At 41.9% G+C, this 22,347-nt stretch overlaps 1 protein-coding gene across 4 annotated transcripts in view; it reads right to left on the bottom strand.

The window, feature by feature from the left end:
* Positions 1-22,347, bottom strand: part of sema5ba (sema domain, seven thrombospondin repeats (type 1 and type 1-like), transmembrane domain (TM) and short cytoplasmic domain, (semaphorin) 5Ba) — a 945,671-nt gene that overhangs the window by 214,278 nt on the left and 709,046 nt on the right. For all 4 annotated transcript variants that reach the window (XM_034185844.1, XM_034185841.1, XM_034185842.1 and 1 more), the window contains one exon: positions 1,329-1,464. In XM_034185844.1, coding sequence (XP_034041735.1) covers positions 1,329-1,464 — 136 coding nt within the window. The remainder of the gene's footprint in view (positions 1-1,328; positions 1,465-22,347) is intronic.

Raw genomic sequence — 22,347 nt, 5'->3', positions numbered from 1 at the left:
CTTTGCAGCACCTCTCAAGCTTCATCAGGTTGGATGGGGAGTGTCGGTGCACAGCTATTTTCAGATCTCTCCAGAGATGTTCAATCGGATTCAGGTCTGGGTTCTGGCTGGGCCACTCAAGGACGTTCACAGAGTTGTCCTGAAGCCGCTACTTTGATATCTTGGCTGTGTGCTTCGGGTTATTGTTCTACTGAAAGATGAACTGCTGTCCCAGCCTGAGGTCAAGGGCGCTCTGGAGCAGGTTTTCATCCAGGATGTCCCTGTACATTGCTGCATTCATCTTTCCCTCAATCCTGACTAGTCTCCCAGTTCCTGCCACTGAAAAACATCCCCACAGCATGATGCTGCCACCACCATGCTTCACTGTAGGGATGGTGCCTTGTTTTCTCCAAAAATAACACCTGACATGAATGCCAGGTGCTATGTTTGGAGGTGTTATGTCTCATCAGACCAAAGAATTTTGTTTATCATGGTCTGAGAGTCCGTCAGGTGCCTTTTTGGCAAACTCCAGGCAGGCTGCCATGTGCTTTTTACAAAAGAGTGGCTTCCCTCTGGTGACCATATTCTTGGTCACCTCCCTGACTAAAGCCCTTCATCCCCGATTGTTCAGTTTAAATGGGCAGCTAGCTCTAGGAAGAGCCGTGGTGGATCTGAACTTCTTCCATTTACAGATGATGGAGGCCACTGTGCTCATTGGGACCTTCAAAGCAGCAGAAATGTTTCCGTACCCTTCCCCAGATTTGTGCCTTGAGGCAATCCTCTCTGGGAGGTCTACAGACAATTCCTTTGACTTCATGCTTGGTTTGTGCTTTGACATGCACTGTCAAATGTGGGACCTTATATGTAAATATATGTGTCTTTCCAAATCATTTCCAGTCAACTGAATTTACCGCAGGTGGACTCCAGTTAAGCAGTAGAAACATCTCAAGGATGATTAGTGGAAACAGGAGACACTTGAGCTCAATTCTGAGCTTCATGACAAAGGTTGTAAATACTTATGCACATGTGATTTGTTAGGTTTTTTTAATATTTAATACATTTTCAAAAATCTAAAAAAAAAAAACTACAATGTCATTATGGGGTAGAATTTTGAGGAAAACAATATGGGAATACTTTCTGGATGCACCGTACATTGAAAATGCAGAACAAGAAGATCTGGAATTATGATGCAAGTGAGTGTTTTTGTGCTTGTTTGTTTCTTTTTTATGGAAAGGGTGTCACTGACAAAATATGACTAAAAATTGATGTTTCCAACACAATAAAGAGAACTGTTACCATTTATAATCATTTTCATTGAAAGATTGCTGTCTTCCTCAAGATGAACTAACCTGGAAGTTGTGGATAGGATTGGGTGTGGGAAGCCAGGTGGAGCGAGGGTTCTCCTGAGAGCGGAAGGGCCCGTTGAAGGTCTGGGTGATGGCACTCAGGTTGAAGGCGCACACTGCTGATGCAGCAATACTGTTGCTTTAGAGAGAGATAGGTAAGAATACAAGGACAGGTGAGGGGGAGATAAGGAGAAAGGACATAGGAACAGAGATTAAAAATAAAGATCTTATATCAGCAATATTCACAACATTTTACATGTTGCCAGGAAATGTAAAACAAACTCAGAAATCAGCGGTGACCAGCTGTGTAATAAAGTGATTCTGCAAAATATTCCATCTTCTTAATGGAAATGCTATCATTTACAACCACAATAAACAGGCATGACGTCGCACGCTTACTTTGGCTGGAGGCGATGCTGCGCTATCAGCACTGCACAGCGAATGGGGACAATATTAAGCTGTGGATATGTGAGGTAGTTTGATAGATTATGCTCATGCACACACATACAGGTGGAATGCATGTGGGTAAACCACAGCTAAATTGGCAGTGTGACTAAATTATTATCATGATGCTCTTGTGCCCATAATGTGCTGCAAGGTAATGAGTTTTTTTTTTTTTTAACTGCCTGCCAGAACTGAATGTATTTTTGTTTTCTTCTGGGCCCTTGGATACACCCAGCACCACACTCAGACACAAAGATGAGCACGGCTTGTGGGACACAGAGAAACCATCAGTTAGTTACAAGATAGTGACTGATGAGTTTATAGGGACATTGACATAGAAATACATAGAAAAGACTATTGTATGAACTTCATTGTGCTTTTGGAGCTTTTTTGTGTATTGGGGAAAGCATAACTGAATTATGGCCGAGTTGGAAAATACTGAGCACAGTGCATCTTCGGGTTGGATAAATGGTTTTGGTGAAGCCAAAATGTGTGATGATTAAGTCTTCTTTGCTTAAGAATAACCCATTTTTTTCCAGATTTAGTCTGTCACATCCCAGCCACCAAGTTTATGATGGGGGAGTGAGTGTAAATGGCTTTGTAGGGTGACGCAGGATGCTGGGTGCTGCACAAGTTGAGAAAAATAACATTTGGAGAAAACTTTATCTTTAACACTCTATTTGTCATAAAGCATAACAGCAATCAGAGAGACATCAGATTGTTAAAATCATAATGAAAAACTTCACAAAGAACTCAAAACAGTCTGAATCTCTTCATGGATCAGCATCTCTTGAATCCAAGGAAATATCTGAACTTGTGGTTATTTCTATCAGAGATGGAAATGAGATGAACATAAATTTCCTCATAAACCTGATTATTTTATTATGGTGATGAAGGAACAAACACTGAAGTTTCTAACTGCAACAACTAATACATCTACTTAATTAAAAAACAAATTTCATTCCAAATTTATTCAGTCTCACACAGTACATACAGTCAGATACATGAGTGCACATTGACACAACTGTTGTAATTCTGTCCCTGGAACATGTGGTGGTATCGCATATTACATAGGTTTAGGACCTGAGAGTGATGCTGAAAAACTAATTCATGCATTTATTTCCTCTAGGCTGGACTATTGTAATTCATTATTATCAGGTTGTCCTAAAAGTTCCCTAAAAAGCCTTCAGTTAATTCAAAATGCTGCAGCTAGAGTACTGACGGGGACTAGAAGGAGAGAGCATATCTCACCCATATTGGCCTCTCTTCATTGGCTTCCTGTTAATTCTAGAATAGAATTTAAAATTCTTCTTCTTACTTATAAGGTTTTGAATAATCAGGTCCCATCTTATCTTAGGGACCTCATAGTACCATATCACCCCAATAGAGCGCTTCGCTCTCAGACTGCAGGCTTACTTGTAGTTCCTAGGGTTTGTAAGAGTAGAATGGGAGGCAGAGCCTTCAGCTTTCAGGCTCCTCTCCTGTGGAACCAGCTCCCAATTCAGATCAGGGAGACAGACACCCTCTCTACTTTTAAGATTAGGCTTAAAACTTTCCTTTTTGCTAAAGCTTATAGTTAGGGCTGGATCAGGTGACCCTGAACCATCCCTTAGTTATGCTGCTATAGACGTAGACTGCTGGGGGGTTCCCATGATGCACTGTTTCTTTCTCTTTTTGCTCTGTATGCACCACTCTGCATTTAATCATTAGTTATCGATCTCTGCTCCCCTCCACAGCATGTCTTTTTCCTGGTTCTCTCCCTCAGCCCCAACCAGTCCCAGCAGAAGACTGCCCCTCCCTGAGCCTGGTTCTGCTGGAGGTTTCTTCCTGTTAAAAGGGAGTTTTTCCTTCCCACTGTAGCCAAGTGCTTGCTCACAGGGGGTCGTTTTGACCGTTGGGGTTTTACATAATTATTGTATGGCCTTGCCTTACAATATAAAGCGCCTTGGGGCAACTGTTTGTTGTGATTTGGCGCTATATAAAAAAATTGATTGATTGATTGATTGACCTCTTACATAGGGTGCATTCTCCACCCTGTAAGAGGTCCTAGACCGCAACAACGCAGGCAGACGACCCAGGCAACATGAGTATTTGGATATTGACATAATAGCTGTAATTCTGTCTCTGAACACATTCACAGTGGAAGTGACATCAAGATGTGCTTAATGTGTAAACGTTCAACTTTAATTGAAGGACAGGTCAGGTTAAGCACCACAGTGACCTCCTTTCTCAGCTGTTTATGCAGCCTGGAATTTCTACCAAGCCATGCACTGTAACTCCCCTAGATCATATCCCGAGTGCGCCGTGGACTCAAACACAATACCCAGGAACTTTCAGGTTCTGGTCACAGAATTCCCAACATTCCATTTGGCTCACTATTTGTTTCCATGTCTGCAAGCTCTCCAGCCAGCTGTTGAAGTCTGGTCAGATATAAACTTGAACACTGAGCACATAGCAGTCTGCGAGACTTCAACTGAATCCTCAAGTGGGGATGCAAGAGGGACCTATACTATATTACGCAGATGGTCACAGTGTTATGAAAACTGATCTGGAGTGCTTGGTTCAATATGCATATTGCAAGTGCATTTGAGGTGTCAGCAGCTCTGCTTTGCCATTCACACAACATTTGTTTTGAGCACAATGTTAAGTGCAGAGTACCAAAAAGTTTCTATTTACACCCCGATTCCACAGGGCACCATTCTATTACGATCCCCCACAATCCAGAAAAAGTGCAAAGATGGGATGAAACGGCTTACTCCAGGTTGCCTCCCAACAGGCTAGCTTATAACGTGCAGACCTGGCAACCCACTCAAAAACAAAAGTAAAGCTGCAGTTGGCTGCGTCCTCGGCCAACCACAACAAATGTATCTGCTTCAACTTTTTACCCCTATGGAACACAATCTAACAAGTATCAAGCTGTGCTCACTACCCCGTTTAAAGATGTTTGAAAATGATTGAAGATGTTAAGACTAAAAAAATCTAGAAGTGACCGTGTAATAATGCAGATTTGGCAAATCAGGATGACATTTTTGAACGGCTTGAAAAATTCACCCGATTTCAAAACTGCCCCGATAATGGCCGTAACTACTGCATATACACACTTTGTTCAAGATTGACAAAAGAAGGATCAAGAACTTACTGTGATGCTTCAAAGATGTGCACGATTTGCTATTTGAGATGAAATGGGAAGGAATGGTGCTGTGTGGAATAGCTCAAATAGTCACATAATTTGTCATGGGTGTTCTTGGCCATGCAGTAACATGAAATTAATCAATGAAATTGTCATATGTCATTTTAAGGGGTGGCATGTGCTGAATCCTGGTGAACTACAGCCCCTTTCACACCGGGCTTGCATAAGGTTGTGCTGTGATGCGTATGGAGTATGGTGGAAAATTGCACAGATTTGGCGTAGTCCCTGTGTAGGCTGCGGTGTGAAGAGGTACGGTTACGTTCCTAGTCTTGCTTACAGTAGCATATGGTTGCTTACTCTCAAGTATGTAGTCCTCGCTGCTATTTTTCTGCCTCTCACAGTCCAATCCTGCCTACTTTTTTTTTTTTTTTTTGGCATTGTGAAAATGCACTCAGTTGTCAAATTGGCACTCATGTTGCCAGACGTACAGCAGGACACAAACTATTGCCTCGTCATGGCTGCATAGTTACATGCAGGGAGGAAACGTGGGAGGAAACCAGAGCACCCGGAGGAAACCCACGCAAACACGGGGACAACATGCAAGCGCCACACAGAAAGGCCACGGGAATTGAACTCTCGACCTTCTCGCTGTGAGGCAACAATGCTAACCACTAAGCCACTGTGCTGCCCCTGCTCCTTTTCCTTTTTGTGTATTTGACAATACAATAATGAATGACAGCTAAATGCTGATTTTCTTCCTCTTTACTGTACTGTAAGTCATTTTCATTTGCAATACATTAAAGTGTTTACTGCAAATCCTGTCATTTACTGTCTTCTTCCTTCATAAACATTCTGCAAACCTGCTGTGACATGGGTTGTTCACTTGTGTGCTGAGTGTTATACAAAAAAAGGAACAAACTTCATGCCCAACAAATGAAAAATGAAGAACATCAACACAAACATTAATTTACACGTACGATCAATACAGTAATCTGTTGATTGTAAACAAAAAAGGAAAAAAGTAGATTTGACACATGGAAAGTGATTCAGTTTGTGTTATTCCATCAGTTGTCAGTGTTTTTTATGACACTGTGCTGTGACTGACTAAATGTTTCTGCTGGTAGAAAACATGTGTCAGTGCTTTTTTTTAGATTTGGTGAACTGTGTTAGTGTATTATTGTATTTTGGAAGTGTGTGTCTGTGTTTATTTACACTGTGTGAATTTGAGCATGAAACCTATTTGGGGAATTGTGTGTTTCAGGTGTGATGTGCGTTAACAGTTTTGAAAAAGTGTTTAAGGTTCTGACAAATGGGTCATAGCAGTTGTAAAAAACTGTACATATTTTCAGTCTGCAGCATCAGTGCTGTGCAGTACTTGGTAAGTTTATAGTATCTGTATACCTCAATGTAATCATGACAAATGTGGGTTTGTCAATATTTTTTGGCATCTAAATGATATCTTATATAAAAATGTCTGGCAAAAAAGTCTCACACATGCTATTTCCTGAAACAGGGGTTTTTACAAATGTGATTTGTATTGATCGCAGTAGTGAGTAACTGACTGCAATAGTGTCTGATTATTTGAAGACCGTGTTAGTGAGATGAAAATAAAACAGCATTTGTATAAATGTGTGTATGTTTTTAAAATATGTGTATATGTTTTAACTGAAGTGAACAATCTAGGAGTTATTCAAATTGAGAGCGATGTTTGTATAATTGTGTGAAAATTTTGAAAAAAGGAGCCCAGTTTTAAAAAATTGCATGTAAACAACAGAAAAAATGTAAATGTGATTAATTTAGATCAATTAATTCCAAACTTTTCCATTAATCAGATACATTTTGAATCACCTGGGAGCACTAGTTATGAGTAACCATCATCTTTGCATGCACTTTGCAACCACAAACAAATGTTTGCTGCAGTCCTTGACTATGCACAGAAACAAAGTGCACAGATTAAAAAAAATAAATAAATCAAGTCATTTGGAACAGCGGAAGTCTTCCTTTCCCGTTCTCTGAGGATCATCCGGGGCTCTGGCTGTAATAGCCTCGGCTCTGATTGTAAAGACGGTACTAAGCCTGCTTCAGACAGGCCATGAGTTTTTTTTGTTGGCTTGATATCTTCTCAGTGTTCCCATTGAGGGTGTTGAGAAAACTAATGTGGCCTGTCAGTGCAGGAGAGTGTCAGAGATTGGAGCAACTCCAAATGAGCTCTGGCTGAACTACGGGGAATCCAGACAGGTGGCTTATTGACTCGTAGTGTCCTCACTTCTATTTTTCAAAGCTTCTGGTGAAATGGCACTGAGAGGGAGGCAGAGACAAAATGCATGAGGTCTGTGGTGAGCAGGCAGTATGTGATCCCCAACTGGAGGAAACCACAGTCAAATGAGCTGCAATAACTTTCATACCCATGTTCAGTTTGAAATATTAAAGATTTAAAGTGTTGGTTTGCGGTCATTCTGTAGCTACGAACACTACCTCAGAAAGTACAGGGGCGGATATTTGTAAAATATCACTACAATTGGGTATTTTATTGCATAGACATTGTCCAATACATAATGAAAAATGTATTATAATAATATTATACCAAGCTCTCTTTTTTAAAATCAATGTAAGTGTAATTAGAATTCAGCATCTAAGAAAACAGGAAGTACTTCATTTGTTTCTGTATAATATATAGTGGGGCAGAGATGTGAAACAGTTGTTTTAAACCTGTTGTCATGTGTGAGTTTTTCCCCCAAGATGGCGCCCTCTGTTGAGTTCTATACGGCTGCTCCTTACCGCTCATCTCTGCTGCACACCTGGAGTGTATGAGCGGCTGATGAGGGCAGACTATATAAACTCAGACTTTCTGATCAGTAGTGCCGGATTCTTGGTTGGTGTACCTTTCCTGGGGCCAGGTTCATGATAGACTCTTCCACAACCCATGACCCATGATCCAGACCATTCCATGAGGACCAAGCCTGATTGCTTGTCTGTGACCTTGACCATGTCTTCCTGCTGCTCCCATGCACCTAAGACGTCAGAGCTTCCCGCAACTAAACTCAAGGTAACCTGGCCATTCCTGTATTAGAGTGAACTGTCTTTCCTGGTGTTCTAGCACAGCAAGTCACCTTGGAACTCCTCGGCTCTGCTTCATGCCAGTTAAGTTCCTTCTCGTCTCAGTGGGATCCCATTCTCACTCGTTCCTATCTGTGACTGTGCTAAGATAAAGAACTGTTCCAAGAACTCTTCCTAAGAACTGCATAAACTCTGATATTGAAGAGCCCAGCTGTCTAAGTCCTGCTTAACTGGAACTACCTCACAGCACGCAGCACTTGACCTCTGACCTCTGGAGACAATTAATGAACTGTGAACTCTTTCTGAACAGTAAACCTTTCCTAAGAGGAGAACATTATTCCCTGAACTGTAAACAACACTATTTTAAGCCTTCTGTGAACTGTGACTATTTAAGGCTTCCAGTGTTACCAGTGCTTTCACTCACCATCTGTGTCTTCATTTCCCTTAGTTCCTGGTCTTGAAGTCGTGCATTCCACCTGGTCCTGGTCCCTGAATCTCTACTTTTAGTTCTCCTTCAAGACTGGCTCGGGATACTGCAGCTCCCTATTTTCACCGCCAGGAGGTGGGCCACTCTCCATTCTGCAGGCACCCCCAGCGCAGCATATATATTGTGTCCTTAGAATAAATATCTTTTCTTTTGTAAACCACTCCTTGTCTTGCTCCCTAGCTTTTGGGTCCATTGCTTGAATTGGTCCGGGTCCGTCTGGACCTCTAACCATAACAGATATACCATAAAAAATAGTTATCATGCCAAGCTCAATGTTTCCCCTGAGGACAAATAGCAAAATTCAAGATGGATATTCAAAATGCTCTGTCTCTATTAATATACCATATGTCACATACAAATGAAGAGTAATTTTCTGTGTTTTCTTGCAGACTGATTACATTCCAACTACAATTATAATGATTTAAAAAATGTTTAAAAAATTTGAGCAGGGCATAATATATTTTTTTTCTTAAAACCACATCAATGTGTACAAATGTTTGTGCTTTTACCATAAAACGTTTCACATATCTGCCCCACTTAAGTACAGTAAAGCCAACATTACAGAAGATCTATTCCTGCACGTTAAAACAGTGGAATGCTGCACATAACAGCCAAAGGACAGAGCTAAAGCACCCATTAAAAGACTGCAGCCCACTGCACTAATGGCTGCAGCCCATATGTTTGGATTCTGCTTAAAATTTCGAGAAGTGACTGCAGTGATAGTTGGCATCTGTTGTACTGTTTGCAGCTGCTGCTCAGAAGCCCAGAACTACCATGATCACTTTCATTATGGAGTGAAGCTTCTGCTTCAAGTGATTCATCTTGTTTTAACAGCCTAATCACTGCTCATGTGCCTCACAGTTCTGTGTTTCACTTTACACAATCCATCCTTGTCCACCTCACTGTCTCAGTGTCACCTTCTCCTTCAAGCAAGTCATTTGTTGAAAGCTTCATTTTTTTTAGTCAAGCCTTCATTTTCAATTATATTCGGGACTTTTCAATGACACTGTATTCACTCAGCATTCCCCCAACATATCGTTATCTCATTTATGTGAAATGACTGATGGTGAGATGGAGACAGAGTACTAATGATTGAGAAAGAGTCCAGAGGCAGTGTTTGACTGGGAACCATTCTCACTCTCTCCATTTGTCTGAAGATTAGCACTGCTGTGCCTCTGTGTGTACCATCAGAGTTCACAAGCATGTGAATCCAACAGCAGCAAAGTCAGCATTCAGCTTTGGACTTTAGTTCTTCTCCTGCCTCAGAATATCATTGCACGTGACCACACCTCATTTTAAGACCAACATGCTCATGGGCACACATGCATTTGGTAATTACGTAACATGGGTGATGGGAGTGCAAAATGCAAGTGGGCCAAGTCGTTAGTGCACTTGGTTTCAGTGAGGAAGGTTCCCAGTTCAAAACCCATCCCTCCCACTTTTCTCCATGTAATGTGGAGTTCAGTCAGGAAGGCATTCGGTGTAAAACTTGTGCCAATTCAACATGTAGATCCACCTCAGATTTGCTGTCACGACCCAAGGGAGCAGCCAAAGGGACTTACTTATTGGTCAGAAACCAGCAGTGACACTTGAGTTGTGATGTATGCTGCTTTGCACAAGTCCATCAGCCTGAAGATGAGTTTGACATAATCAGTACCACTTAAGGGGATTAAACACTTATAATCCAGCCTCAGCATACCATGGCCTCCCCAAAAAAGTATGGTGGCCATGCCAGAGTGGCAGCTATAGCCAGGTTGGGAACATAGACGATGGTACACTGAGACTGGATAGTAAGTGTTGTGCATTCCCCTTAAGTGGTACAGAAAACCTGCTTGTCCTTTCTGTATGCATTCAGGATGAAGAAATCCCACACCCTGTTTAGCATTAGGTTGTGTCCAGGTATACAAAATAACACTGTTGTATTAATGACTCTCTTGTACTGAAGTAAGTCCGATAATGTACCTGGGGTCGAAGTTATTTCAACTTAACTAAAGTTATTAAGTTGAAAGAGCTTTAAATCCATGCATCATGTTTTCTCATCGAGACAGCAGTTCTTTTTTGAGGGTGTGGCTTGCAGGATTAGTCAAACCAATTTCTATAAATCATTTTCAGTCATAGAAAATGCTTTGTATAACAGTAATCATTAACCTTCAGGGCAGGTCTGAAATCTGGCAAAGCAAAGGTCAATTTACAAGATGTTTTTGTAGGAGTATGTTTTTGGTTTGGTGCAGGTATACTTTAATCTGAGCTCTCCCAGCAGGCACATATATGTAAAATATACGTAGAAAGGATGCATCATAAGCTAGTTACGTATCCCCACATGATATTTATGTAAATTCTACATATAGAGGAAATCAAAAACCCAACACAAATATTTCGTGACAGTGTTCACGTGTTTTAAATGTAGATTCTACGAGTGTGAAACGTTATGATGAATAATCGGCATAATTCGTATCATTGCGTGCAAACATTACCCATGCATCTAAACAAATGACTGTGGTTGCCAGGAGCTAGAATTTTGTAGAGTCTTAGTGGCCACTCACCAGCCCGGTAGGTGGCAGGAAATGGACCTTAAGATGGTGCCATGCGCCATTGAATGTGGAAGAAGAAGAAGATTATTTACCCATGATTATTTACGCTGAAAAGAAATATGATTAGAATAAACTTGTATTTCAAAAGTTAGAGCTGTAGTTAACTCAACACCTAATTTTTTGGCATGTGTATTTAACAGTAACTCATTGATTGTAATTTTTAAAAGCTGTACGTACTTGTGTTAGGGATGTTTTGATTGACAATTCTTTACTTTTTGCAATTATTTGAAAACAAAACGTGCTGCCATACTGTTATGTTATCTAAACTGAGTTCAATTTTCAGTGTATACCTGTAAAATAAAATGAAATTATCAAATGACAGATGCGTTGGGTTCATTCTATGTGAAAACTGCGTGTTTTTCAACACATATATTCAGCATACATAAAACACGTAAATGTGATTAACATATTCTAAACACGTAAATTCGATTAACATATTCTACCAAATATTTATGTAATTTACACGTACATGGGTTATATGAATTTCATGTGACTAACACGTAGTGTGCCTGCTGGGTTCTTCTTCTTAAGGATGTTTTGGTGGATTTAGCTGTGAGTGTTACATGATATTAATGGTTATCGAAAAACATTGAAATTTTGAGATCATTCAGGTTCTTTGAAGCGAATATATCTGTTTTCAGCTTGCAAAGAAACACTTTTCCACCACAGCAACTATGTTTAGCACTGATGCCTCGCAGCAAGAAGGCCGTGGGATCGCTTCCAGCCCTTTCTGTGTGGAGTTTGCATGCTTTCCCTGTGTCTGTGTGGGTTTCCCCCAGGTACTCTGGTTTCCTCCCACAATCAAAAACAAAAAAACCCTTATTTACAGCCTGCTGCTTTCTCTGTTCCTGACCAAGGCAGCGTCTCTGGTGCTGGACTCTGGCTGCCCACTGCTCCTAGTGGTTGGATTGTGTCTAATTGTAAATGCAGAGAGCACATTTTGTTGCATCTATGTATATAGAGTGGCAGTAGCTCAGTTGGTAGAGCATGTCGTCCTCCCAACCAGTCAAAAATTCTGCATACTGCTGTTGTGTCTTTGGGCAAGACACTAAACACACTTTGCCTCTGTATGAATGAGGTGGTGGTCGGAGGAGCCGTAAGTGCAGAATGGCAGCCACGCTTCCATCAGTAGTGGCTACATTAGTAGTTTACCAAAACAAATGTGTGAATGTGCGAGTGAATGAATAATGAAACTTTGTAAGCACTTTGGGTATCTTGAATAAAAAAGGCGCTCTATAAATCCAACTTATGATGATGATGATGATTATTATTATTATAAGTACAATGACAATAAAGGCTATATTATTATAAAACACAAACAGAATACCTACTGAGCATCTCAGCTCATAGAGAGCCACCCAGGAAACATAGCTACAGTTGCCAAGGTAATTTTCCAAGAAGTAAGTCTTCTGGGCCGCTCAGTTATGCAGAAAAAGGCATTATAAAGGTAATGAACACCTCGGTCCCCCTGGGTGACATCACTACACACCAGCACACACTGCACAACAAACTGTCTGCACCTCACTGCAAAACCTCGTTCAGTGGATCCCAGTGTAGCTGTTAATGCATTTTTTATGCTTCATATATGGTTGTTTACACACACACACACACACACACACACACACACACACACACACACACACACACACACACACACACACACACACACACACACACACACACACACAGACACACGAGTGGAGGTGAACTGTAAAGATTTTGTCTCATGCTCCTAACCCCATTTTGCATGGAGAAAGAACAACTAAAAGTACATTACGGTCCATGTTTCAACCTGACTGAATACATGCATCACAGCACAAATGTAAAAGCGTCCACTCAGCAGAGCCACGTGGCTGCTGGGACCACAAACTGAACCAAGGCTGCCAGGATATCCATATTTTTATCCTGCAACAACAACAAAAGCAATAGCTTTGGCCCAAAACAGTCACATTCAGAGGCCACCTGAGTCAGCACCGGTGAACACAGCAACACAGCAAAGCAGGTTCAACGGGTCGCAGAGGAATCCAGCTGGTACATTTGAACTATTCCAACTTCTTTGATAGTAATGGCACTGTAAAGTATTTGAGCTTCAGTCTACCAGCAATTCGAAGCTTATTTGCACCTGTTTCGAATGTTTTTTTTCAACCGCCGGTATACTTGCCGTTTTTTTCAAATGCCGGTATACTTGCAGTAAAGTCAAGTGAAAGAAACAATAATGCAAGTGTCAAAAGAGCTGCACATTCTGTCAGACTGCATTTAGACCAGGGCCAAGCTTCCACTGGGGGCAGTTCATTTCAAGGTACATTTTGTATTTGTATCTTATAGTGACAGGCTGTGTAAAATCTGAAATATTGTATATTTATGTGCCTTACTGCCATCTCATTTTTCAGCCACGTTATATATGATCCCACATGTAATCACTCATATTCATATTCAATTCATTGATATGAAACATGCAAAATATGAAATGGAGATATTTTTCAGGATATTTGGGCTTATTTTTTGAGATTTAAACAGCCATATTGAATTTTTCCCTATTTGGTAAATAACTGTACTGGGTCATTATGCCAGTAAAATGCTAAAAGTTAGGGGGATGCACAAAAATACCAGTTAACTTCTGGCAAAGTAGGCAGAAAATCTCTTTTGTGGGACAAACATAAGGAGAGACACTACAGACGAGAGGGACAGACAATTAGAAACCTCTGGATCTCTGCAGTAACAGTTAAAACAATGACACTGTAGGAACAGCAACAAAGATTATGGGAACTAAGTCACTGATTAAGGAAGTTTTCCATTCAGCACAGCAACATAAAACAATTCATTCAGTTTAACCACAATGCTTCAATCAGTGGATTGATTTAATTTCTTTAATTTGTCTGCTCTCCCTCCCCTCCTTTACAGGAACACAGATGAGAGAATGCAGATCAGGTGGCTCTGTGGCATAGAAGGTGAACTACCAATCTATAATCTGAGATTCCAGGGGTGTGTTTCAGACTACCTGTCTGTGTCCTTGGACAAGACAATTTATCTGTATTTTCTCAGTCCACCCAGTTGTAAAAGGGTACTGGCCTTGGTTTGGGGCAGTAACCTGCTATGTTCTTGAGTTAATTCCTGGGAGAGTCTTAAGATTCTTTTAGTGCAGGTAGATTAGTTCGATGTTGAGTTAGAAGATCTGGATTCACCTCCTGGTCACGCTACTTGTCTGTGTTGTTGGAAAAGATACTTCATCTACATTGTCCCAGACCACCCTGCTGTAAATGGCTGGGAAATTAACGTGTGATGGACAGCGGTCTTTAGTGCAGCGGATAAGAGAATATTTAGAGTGGATTCCTGCAAATGATGATAAAAGAATCAAATTTGGCAGAAATACTCCTCAGACAATCCTCTTTTGAAAAAAAAAAATTTTCTATTGGTGGTCAGGTAGGGGTCAATTGAAGAATTACACTTCTTCTTTATCTTTCGGCTGTTCCCGTTAGGGTTCGCCACAGCAGATCATTCGTTTCCATCTCACCCTGTCCTCTGTATCTTCCTCTGTCACACCAACCACCTGCATGTCCTCTCTCAGCACATCCATGAACCTCCTCTTTGGTCTCCCTCTTCTCCTGCCTGGTGGCTCCATCCTCAGCATCCTTCTCCCTATATACCCTGGGTCCCTCCTCTGCACATGTCCAAACCATCTCAATCTCGCCTCTCTGACTTTGTCTCCAAACCGTCCCACCTGAGCTGTCCCTCTGATATGTTCATTCCTAATCTTGTCACTCCCAAAGAGAATCTCAACATCTTCAGCTCTGCCACCTCCAGCTCTGCCTCCTGTCTTTTTGTTAGTGCCACTGTCTCTAAACCATACAACATAGCTGGTCTCACTACTGTTTTGTAAACTTACCCCTTCACTCTTGCTGATATTCTTCGGTCACAAATCACTCCTGCCACCTTTCTCCACCCACTCCACCCTGCCTGCACTCTCTTCTTCACCTCTCTACCACACTCTCCATTACTTTGAACAGTTGACCCCAAATATTTAAACTCATCTACTTTCACCACTTCTACTCCTTGTAACTGCACTATTCCACTGGGCTCCCTCTCATTCACACACATGTACTCAGTCTTGCTTCTACTGACTTTCATTCCCCTTCTCTCCAAAGCATATCTCCACTTCTCCAGACTAGACTCAACTTGCTCTCTACTCTCACTACAGATCACAATGTCATCTGCAAACATCATAGTCCATGGGGACTCCTGTCTGATCTCATCTGTCAACCTGTCCATCACCACTGCAAACAAGAAAGGACTCAGAGCTGATCCTTGGTGTAATCCCACCTCCACCTTGAATGAGTCTGTCATTCCGACTGCGCATCTCACCGCTGTCACACTATTCTTGTACATGTCCTGCACTACCCTAACGTACTTCTCTGCCACTCCAGACTTCCTCATACAATGCCACAACTCTTCTCTTGGCACCCTATCATAAGCTTTTTCTAAGTCCACAAACACACAATGTAACTCTTTCTGTCCTTCTCTGTACTTTTCCAACAGTATTCTCAGAGCAAACATTGCATCTGTAGTGCTCTTTCTCGGCATGAAACCATATTGTTGCTCACAGATCTTCACCTGTTTTCTAAGTCTAGCTTCTACTACTCTTTCCCATAACTTCATGCTGTGGCTGATCAGCTTTATGCCTCTGTAGTTACTGCAGCTCTGCACATCACCCTTGTTCTTGAAAATAGGAACCAGCACACTTCGTCTCCACTCCTCAGGCATCCTCTCACTTTCCAAGATTTTATTAAACAATCTGGTTAGAAACTCTACTGCCATCTCTCCTAGACATTTCCATGCCTCCATTGGAATGTCATCTGGACCAACTGCCTTTCCAGTCTTCATCCTCTTCATAGCAGCCCTCACTTCTTCCTTGCTAATCTCTTTTACTTCCTGATTTACTCTCACCACATCATCCAGCCTTTTCTCTCGCTCATTTTCTTTATTCATCAACTCTTCAAAATATTCCCTCCACCTTCTCAGCACACACTCCTCACTTGTCAGCACATTACCATGTGCATCTTTTACCACCCTAACCTGCTGCACATCCTTTCCAGCTCTGTCCCTTTGTCTGGCCAATCGGTACAAGTCCTTTTCTCCTTCCTTACTATTCAACTTCTTGTACAGCTCGCAATATGACTTTTCCTTTGCTTTTGCCACTTCTCTTCTCGCCTTACGCCGCATCTTCTTGTACTCCTGTCTACTTTCTTCATCTCTCTGACTATCCCAAAACTTTTTCACCAACCTCTTTCTCCTTATGCTTTCCTGGACCTCTTCATTCCACCACCAAGTCTCCTTGTCTTCCTTCCACTGTCCAGATGTCATACCCAGTACTGCCCTAGCTGTCTCCCTCACCACATCTGCAGTACTTTTCCAGTTGTCCAAAATTGCTTCCCCTCCAACTAGTGCTTCTCTCACCTGCTCGTTAAATTTCACACAACAGTCTTCCTCCTTCAGCTTCCACCATCTGATCCTTTGTTGAGCTCTCACTCTCTTCTTCTTCTTTACCTCTAAAGTCATCCTACAAACAACCATCCTATGCTGTCTAGTGACACTCTCTCCTGCTACCACCTTACAGTCTGTGATTTCTTTTAGCTTGCATCTCTTATAAAGAATGTAGTCCACCTGTGTGCACCTTCCTCCACTCTTATATGTTACCCTGTGCTCCTCCCTTTTCTTAAAGTAGGTATTCACCACAGCCATTTCCATCCTTTTTGCAAAATCAACTACCATCTGTCCTTCCCCATTCCTATCCTTGATACCATATCTACCCATTACTTCCTCATCACCTCTGTTCCCTTCACCAACATGCCCATTGAAGTCTGCTCCTATCACCACTCTTTCATGCTTGGGCACACTCTCCACCACCTCATCTAACACACTCCAGAAATCTTCTTTCCCCTTCATCTCACAACCTACCTGTGGGGCATATGCACAGATGATATTCATCATCACCCCTTCAATTTCCAACTTCACACTCATCACCCTGTCAGACACTCACTTAATCTCCAACACACTTTTAACATACTCTTCCTTTAAAATGACCCCAACACCATTTCTCTTCCTGTCCTCACCATGGTACAACAACTTGTACCCACCGCCGATGCTCCTGCTCTTACTTCCCTTCCACTTGGTCTCTTGCACACACAATATGTCTACCTTTCTCCTCTCCATCATATCAGCCAGCTCTCTCCCTTTACCAGTCATACTACCAACATTCAAAGTCCCCACTCTCATTTCCACCCTTCTAGTTTTCTTCTTCTCTCGCTGTTCGTGGCAACGTTTTCCTCCTCTTCTTCGTCGTCTTCGCCCAGCAGTAGCCCAATTTCCACCAGCACCCTGTTGGGCAATAGCACCGGTGGCGGACGTTGTTAACCCGGGCCGCGACCGATCCGGTATGGGAATTCAATTCTGAGTCTGCATAGTTGGGTTGGCTTGTTTTACGCCGGATGCCCTTCCTGACGCAACCCTCCTCATTTATCCGGGCTTGGGACCGGCACTCAGAATGTACTGGCTGCACACCCCATGTGGCTGAGTTAATTGAAGAATTACACAGAGGTCAAAATTAAAAGATGCTCCAATCATATTGAAAAATATTCCACATTATTTGCCTGATCATAAAGATTCCAAAAAGGTATAGTTTGGACTATATGTGACTGAATTCTATGGAGTTACGGTATAAAAACAGCAAGAATGGTGAAAAAGGTCAGTTTCATTTTGTACAGGGGTCAAAAGTTAAAGTTGTAGTATTATACGTGGCACATGCAGGTCACACTAGCAGGCTTTGTGGTGCCAGATCCATCTCAAGGGTCCCTCATGCGCTCAAATGGTGAATGGTAAATGGACTGCATTTATATAGCACTTTTCCATCTACATCAGATGCTCAAAGCACTTTACAAATAATGCCCCACATTCACTCCCATGTGAGGGTGCCATACAAGGCCCTCACTACACACTGGGAGCAATAGGGGATAAAGACTTTGCCCAAGTGCCCTTAGTGATTTTCTAGTCAGGCTGTGATTTGAACTGAGGATCTTCTGGACTCAAGCTCAATGCCTTAACCACTAGACCATCACCTCCCCCAAATCATTTCAGATCCCATTTTGGCGCCATTGGAATATGTAAATTGCGGTCAGATTGTCATCAGATTACACTTGGACCACCGTCGGATAGGTGCTGCGAATGTAAATATATGAAATAAATTAAACACAGCCTAAAAATGAATGTCTGTTGTAACTATTCACAAAAACAGGTTGAGGTTTTAAGACCAAAATTATTGCTTTAATGACATTTTGAACGTGTATGTTTTGTGATCAGAGTGGACTTGAGAAATTTCACTGTGCCTGATGACTACTGCAGTCATGAATGATGCTGTCAAGCCTGTTCCTTGGTAGTAAGTCAAACTGGGGCAGCAGGGATGTGCTGGGCTTGGGTCAGGTGATGCTGGCTCCTCAGGGTGCAGAGCTGCTCGGTGTATTTCATTTTTGAGAGCTGCATTCTGTGCTGGTTTGATAATGCTGTGTACAGGGAGCTCATGTGGAATAGCCTCAAACCAAACTTGAATTCCAGCTTGTTCTTCTGCTTTCTTCCTCAGCACTACCAGCATTGTCTCCTCCTGAGAGTCACAGCCAACATGAGTGGAGATGATCTGCTAAACATCCTGCAGCACACATTACTTTCTGACATATATGCAAGTTATTAGCAGAATATAGTTGTTCCTGGCAACCATTCAAAAGGTTTGCATGGTAAGGCATGGAACTAAAAACAAAAGTCAGACAGAAGCAGCCACACAATTTCATATTCATGCACACACACTGCATATTTTAAACAAATAACACAAAAATGAACCATAATATTTATTATTATAAGGCTACGATGGTACGCGCACTCTGATTGGCTGATTTTCGGTCTTATATTTTCCCATATAAGACTGTTACCATGACAATCGGTCCAGATCTCGTATCAGATTTATGACTTTGTTTACAATTTTCACTCTGCAAAGTAAAATAAAACATAAAGCGAACAAAGAAAATGGAGGAATTAATAGCAGACGAACTCAAAGTGGATGTGCAAAATGACATGAAGACCAACAAGCTGAAAACACAGCTCCGAAGAGTCAAGAACAGATTGAAAACTTCGTTACAAACCAGGAAGCAAAAAACGTGATCAGAAAAAAACATACTGCATAAATATCAAAACAGCAATGGAAAAAAACACAGACTGAAAACTTAAGCTAAGGACCAGACCATCTGTTAGCAAGTTCTTCATTGAGGGGAAGAAAGTGAACAGGTCTGACTACGAGACCAAAACTGTCAGCAGCTTTCGTATTCGGGTGATGCTGGATGTTCGCATGTTTATATATACAGTAAATATATATATCAAAATCAAATCAAATCAATTTTATTTATATAGCTCCAAATCACAACAAACAGTTTCCCTAAGGCGCTTTATATTGTAAGGCAAAAGCCATACAATAATTACAGAAAAACCCCAACGATCAAAACGACCCCCTATGAGCAAGAACTTGGCGACAGTGGGAAGGAAAACTCCCTTTTAACAGGAAGAAACTTCCAGCAGAATCAGGCTCAGGGAGGGGCAGTCTTCTGCTGGGACTGGTTGGGGCTGAGGGAGAGAACCAGGAAAAAGACATGCTGTGGAAGAGAGCAGAGATCAATCACCAATGATTAAAAGCAGAGTGGTGCATACAGAGCAAAAAGAGGTGAATAAAAAGAAACACTGGGTACATCATGGGAACCCCCCAGCAGTCTAAGTCTATAGCAGCATAACTAAGGGATGGTTCAGGGTCACCTGATCCAACCCTAACTATAAGCTTTTTCAAAAAGGAAAGTTTTAAGCCTAATCTTAAAAGTAGAGAGGGTGTCTATCTCCCTAATCCGAATTGGGAGCTGGTTCCACAGGAGAGGAGCCTGAAAGCTGAAGGCTCTGCCTCCCATTCTACTCTTACAAACCCTAGGAACTATAAGTAAGCCTTCAGTCTGAGAGCGAAGCGCTCTATTGGGGTGATATGGTACTATGAGGTCCCTAAGATAAGATGGGACCTGATTATTCAAAACCTTATAAGTAAGAAGAAAAATTTTAAATTCTATTCTGGAATTAACAGGTAGCCAATGAAGAGAAGCCAATATGGGTGAAATATGCTCTCTCCTTCTAGTCCCTGTCAGCACTCTAGCTACAGCATTTTGAATTAACTGAAGGCTTTTCAGGGAACTTTTAGGACAACCTGATAATAATGAATTACAATAGTCCAGCCTAGAAGAAATAAATGCATGAATTAGCTTTTCAGCATCACTCTGAGACAAGACCTTTCTAATTTTAGAGATATTGCGCAAATGCAAAAAAGCAGTCCTACATATTTGCTTAATATGCGCATTGAAGGACATATCCTGATCAAAAATGACTCCAAGATTTTTCACAGTATTACTAGAGGTCAGGGTAATGCCATCCAGAGTAAGGATCTGGTTAGACACCATGTTTCTAAGATTTGTGGAGCCAAGTACAATAACTTCAGTTTTATCTGAATTTAAAAGCAGGAAATTAGAGGTCATCCATGTCTTTATGTCTGAAAGACATTCCTGCAGTTTAACTAATTGGTGTGTGTCCTCTGGCTTCATGGATAGATAAAGCTGGGTATCATTTGCGAAACAATGAAAATTTAAGCAATGCTTTCTAATAATACTGCCTAAGGGAAGCATGTATAAAGTGAAGAAAATCGGTCCTAGCACAGAACCTTATATATATATATATATATATATATATATATATATATATATATATATATATATATATATATAAAATGGCTGAGTGGATCCTTGTCATTTGATTGGTGCTTTGTATGTCATGTGACATGGATTATTCATCCCATTTGTGTTGCATTGCATGTAGAGTTTGGCTCCATTTAGAGCGCAAATTTGGTTCCATACATTTGGTACCATTGCACACACACCCACAGACACACAGACACACACACACACAAAAAGTAAAAGTCCTCAGATCAGCGAACTGCCAACTTGAACCGGGGCATGAAAGCAGCCAAGGGTGCCTATGGACAGAAAATCCAATCACATTTCACTGACACAAAAGACCCCAGATGCCTATGGCAAGGCATTCAGTCAGCAACTGACGATAGGAAGCGAGGACAGCACAGACTTTCTTAACTCACTCAGTGTCTTCTTCAGATGTTCTGAAGAAAACAACACCACCACTCCAACAAAAGCCCCTCACTGCTTGGACAATGCAACACTTCAACTGGACCCGGCTGATGTGCGGAGGACCCTTGAAAAGGTGAACCCCAGGAAGGCTGCTGGCCCTGACAATATACCTGGGCATGTGCTTAGAGACTGAGCCAAGCCATCATACCAGAATGCTTCAAAGCCACCACCATCATACTGCTACACAAGAAATCTCCAGCAACAACCCTGAATGACTACCGGCCCATAGCACTCGCTCCCATTGTGATGAAGTGCTTTGAAAGGCTGGTCAAGGCTCACATAGCATCCAACCTACCTGCCACTGTTGACCCATTCCAGTTTGCGTACTGTCCCAAGTGCTCCACTGATGATGCCATAGCAGCAGCACTTCACCTCAGCCTGGCTCATCTGGAGAACAAAGACAGCTACGTGCGGATGCTGTTCATCGACTTCAGCTCTGCCTTCAACACAGTCATCCCACAACACCTGGTGAACAAACTGAGTGCTGTAGGCATCAGCACCCCACTCTGCAACTGGCTACTGGACTTTCTCACCAACAGACCACAGACAGTAAGAGTTGGCAAAAACTCCTCACAGACCACCTTCATGAACACAGGGGTCCCCCAGGTATGTGTGTTGAGCCCTCTGCTGTTCACCCTGATGACCCATGACTGTTGTGCCAGACACAACTTAAACCACATCATCAAGTTTGCAGATGACACAACAGTAGTGGGAATCATCAGCAACAATGACAATTCAGCCTACAGAGAGGAGGTACACCATCATCAACTGGTGTGACATCAACAACCTACACCTTAGTGTCAACAAAACAAAGGAAATAACGGTGGACTTCAGGAAGAATCACAAGCCTCACACACGTCTCACCATCAATGGCAGTGCTGTGGAATCAGTGAAAAGCACCAAGTTCCTGGGGGTGCACATCACTGATGACCTGACATGGACAACTAACACCACCTCCCTTGTCAAGAAAGCACAGCAATGCCTCCACTTCCTACGCAGGATGAGACTAGCTAGTCTCCCTCCTTCAGCACTCACCACCTTCTATAGGGGT

Source organism: Thalassophryne amazonica, chromosome 14 (assembly GCF_902500255.1).
Source record: "Thalassophryne amazonica chromosome 14, fThaAma1.1, whole genome shotgun sequence".
Taxonomy (NCBI): domain Eukaryota; kingdom Metazoa; phylum Chordata; class Actinopteri; order Batrachoidiformes; family Batrachoididae; genus Thalassophryne; species Thalassophryne amazonica.
The sequence above is the reverse complement of the archived record's forward strand: the minus strand, read 5'-3'. Positions and strand labels throughout refer to the sequence as shown.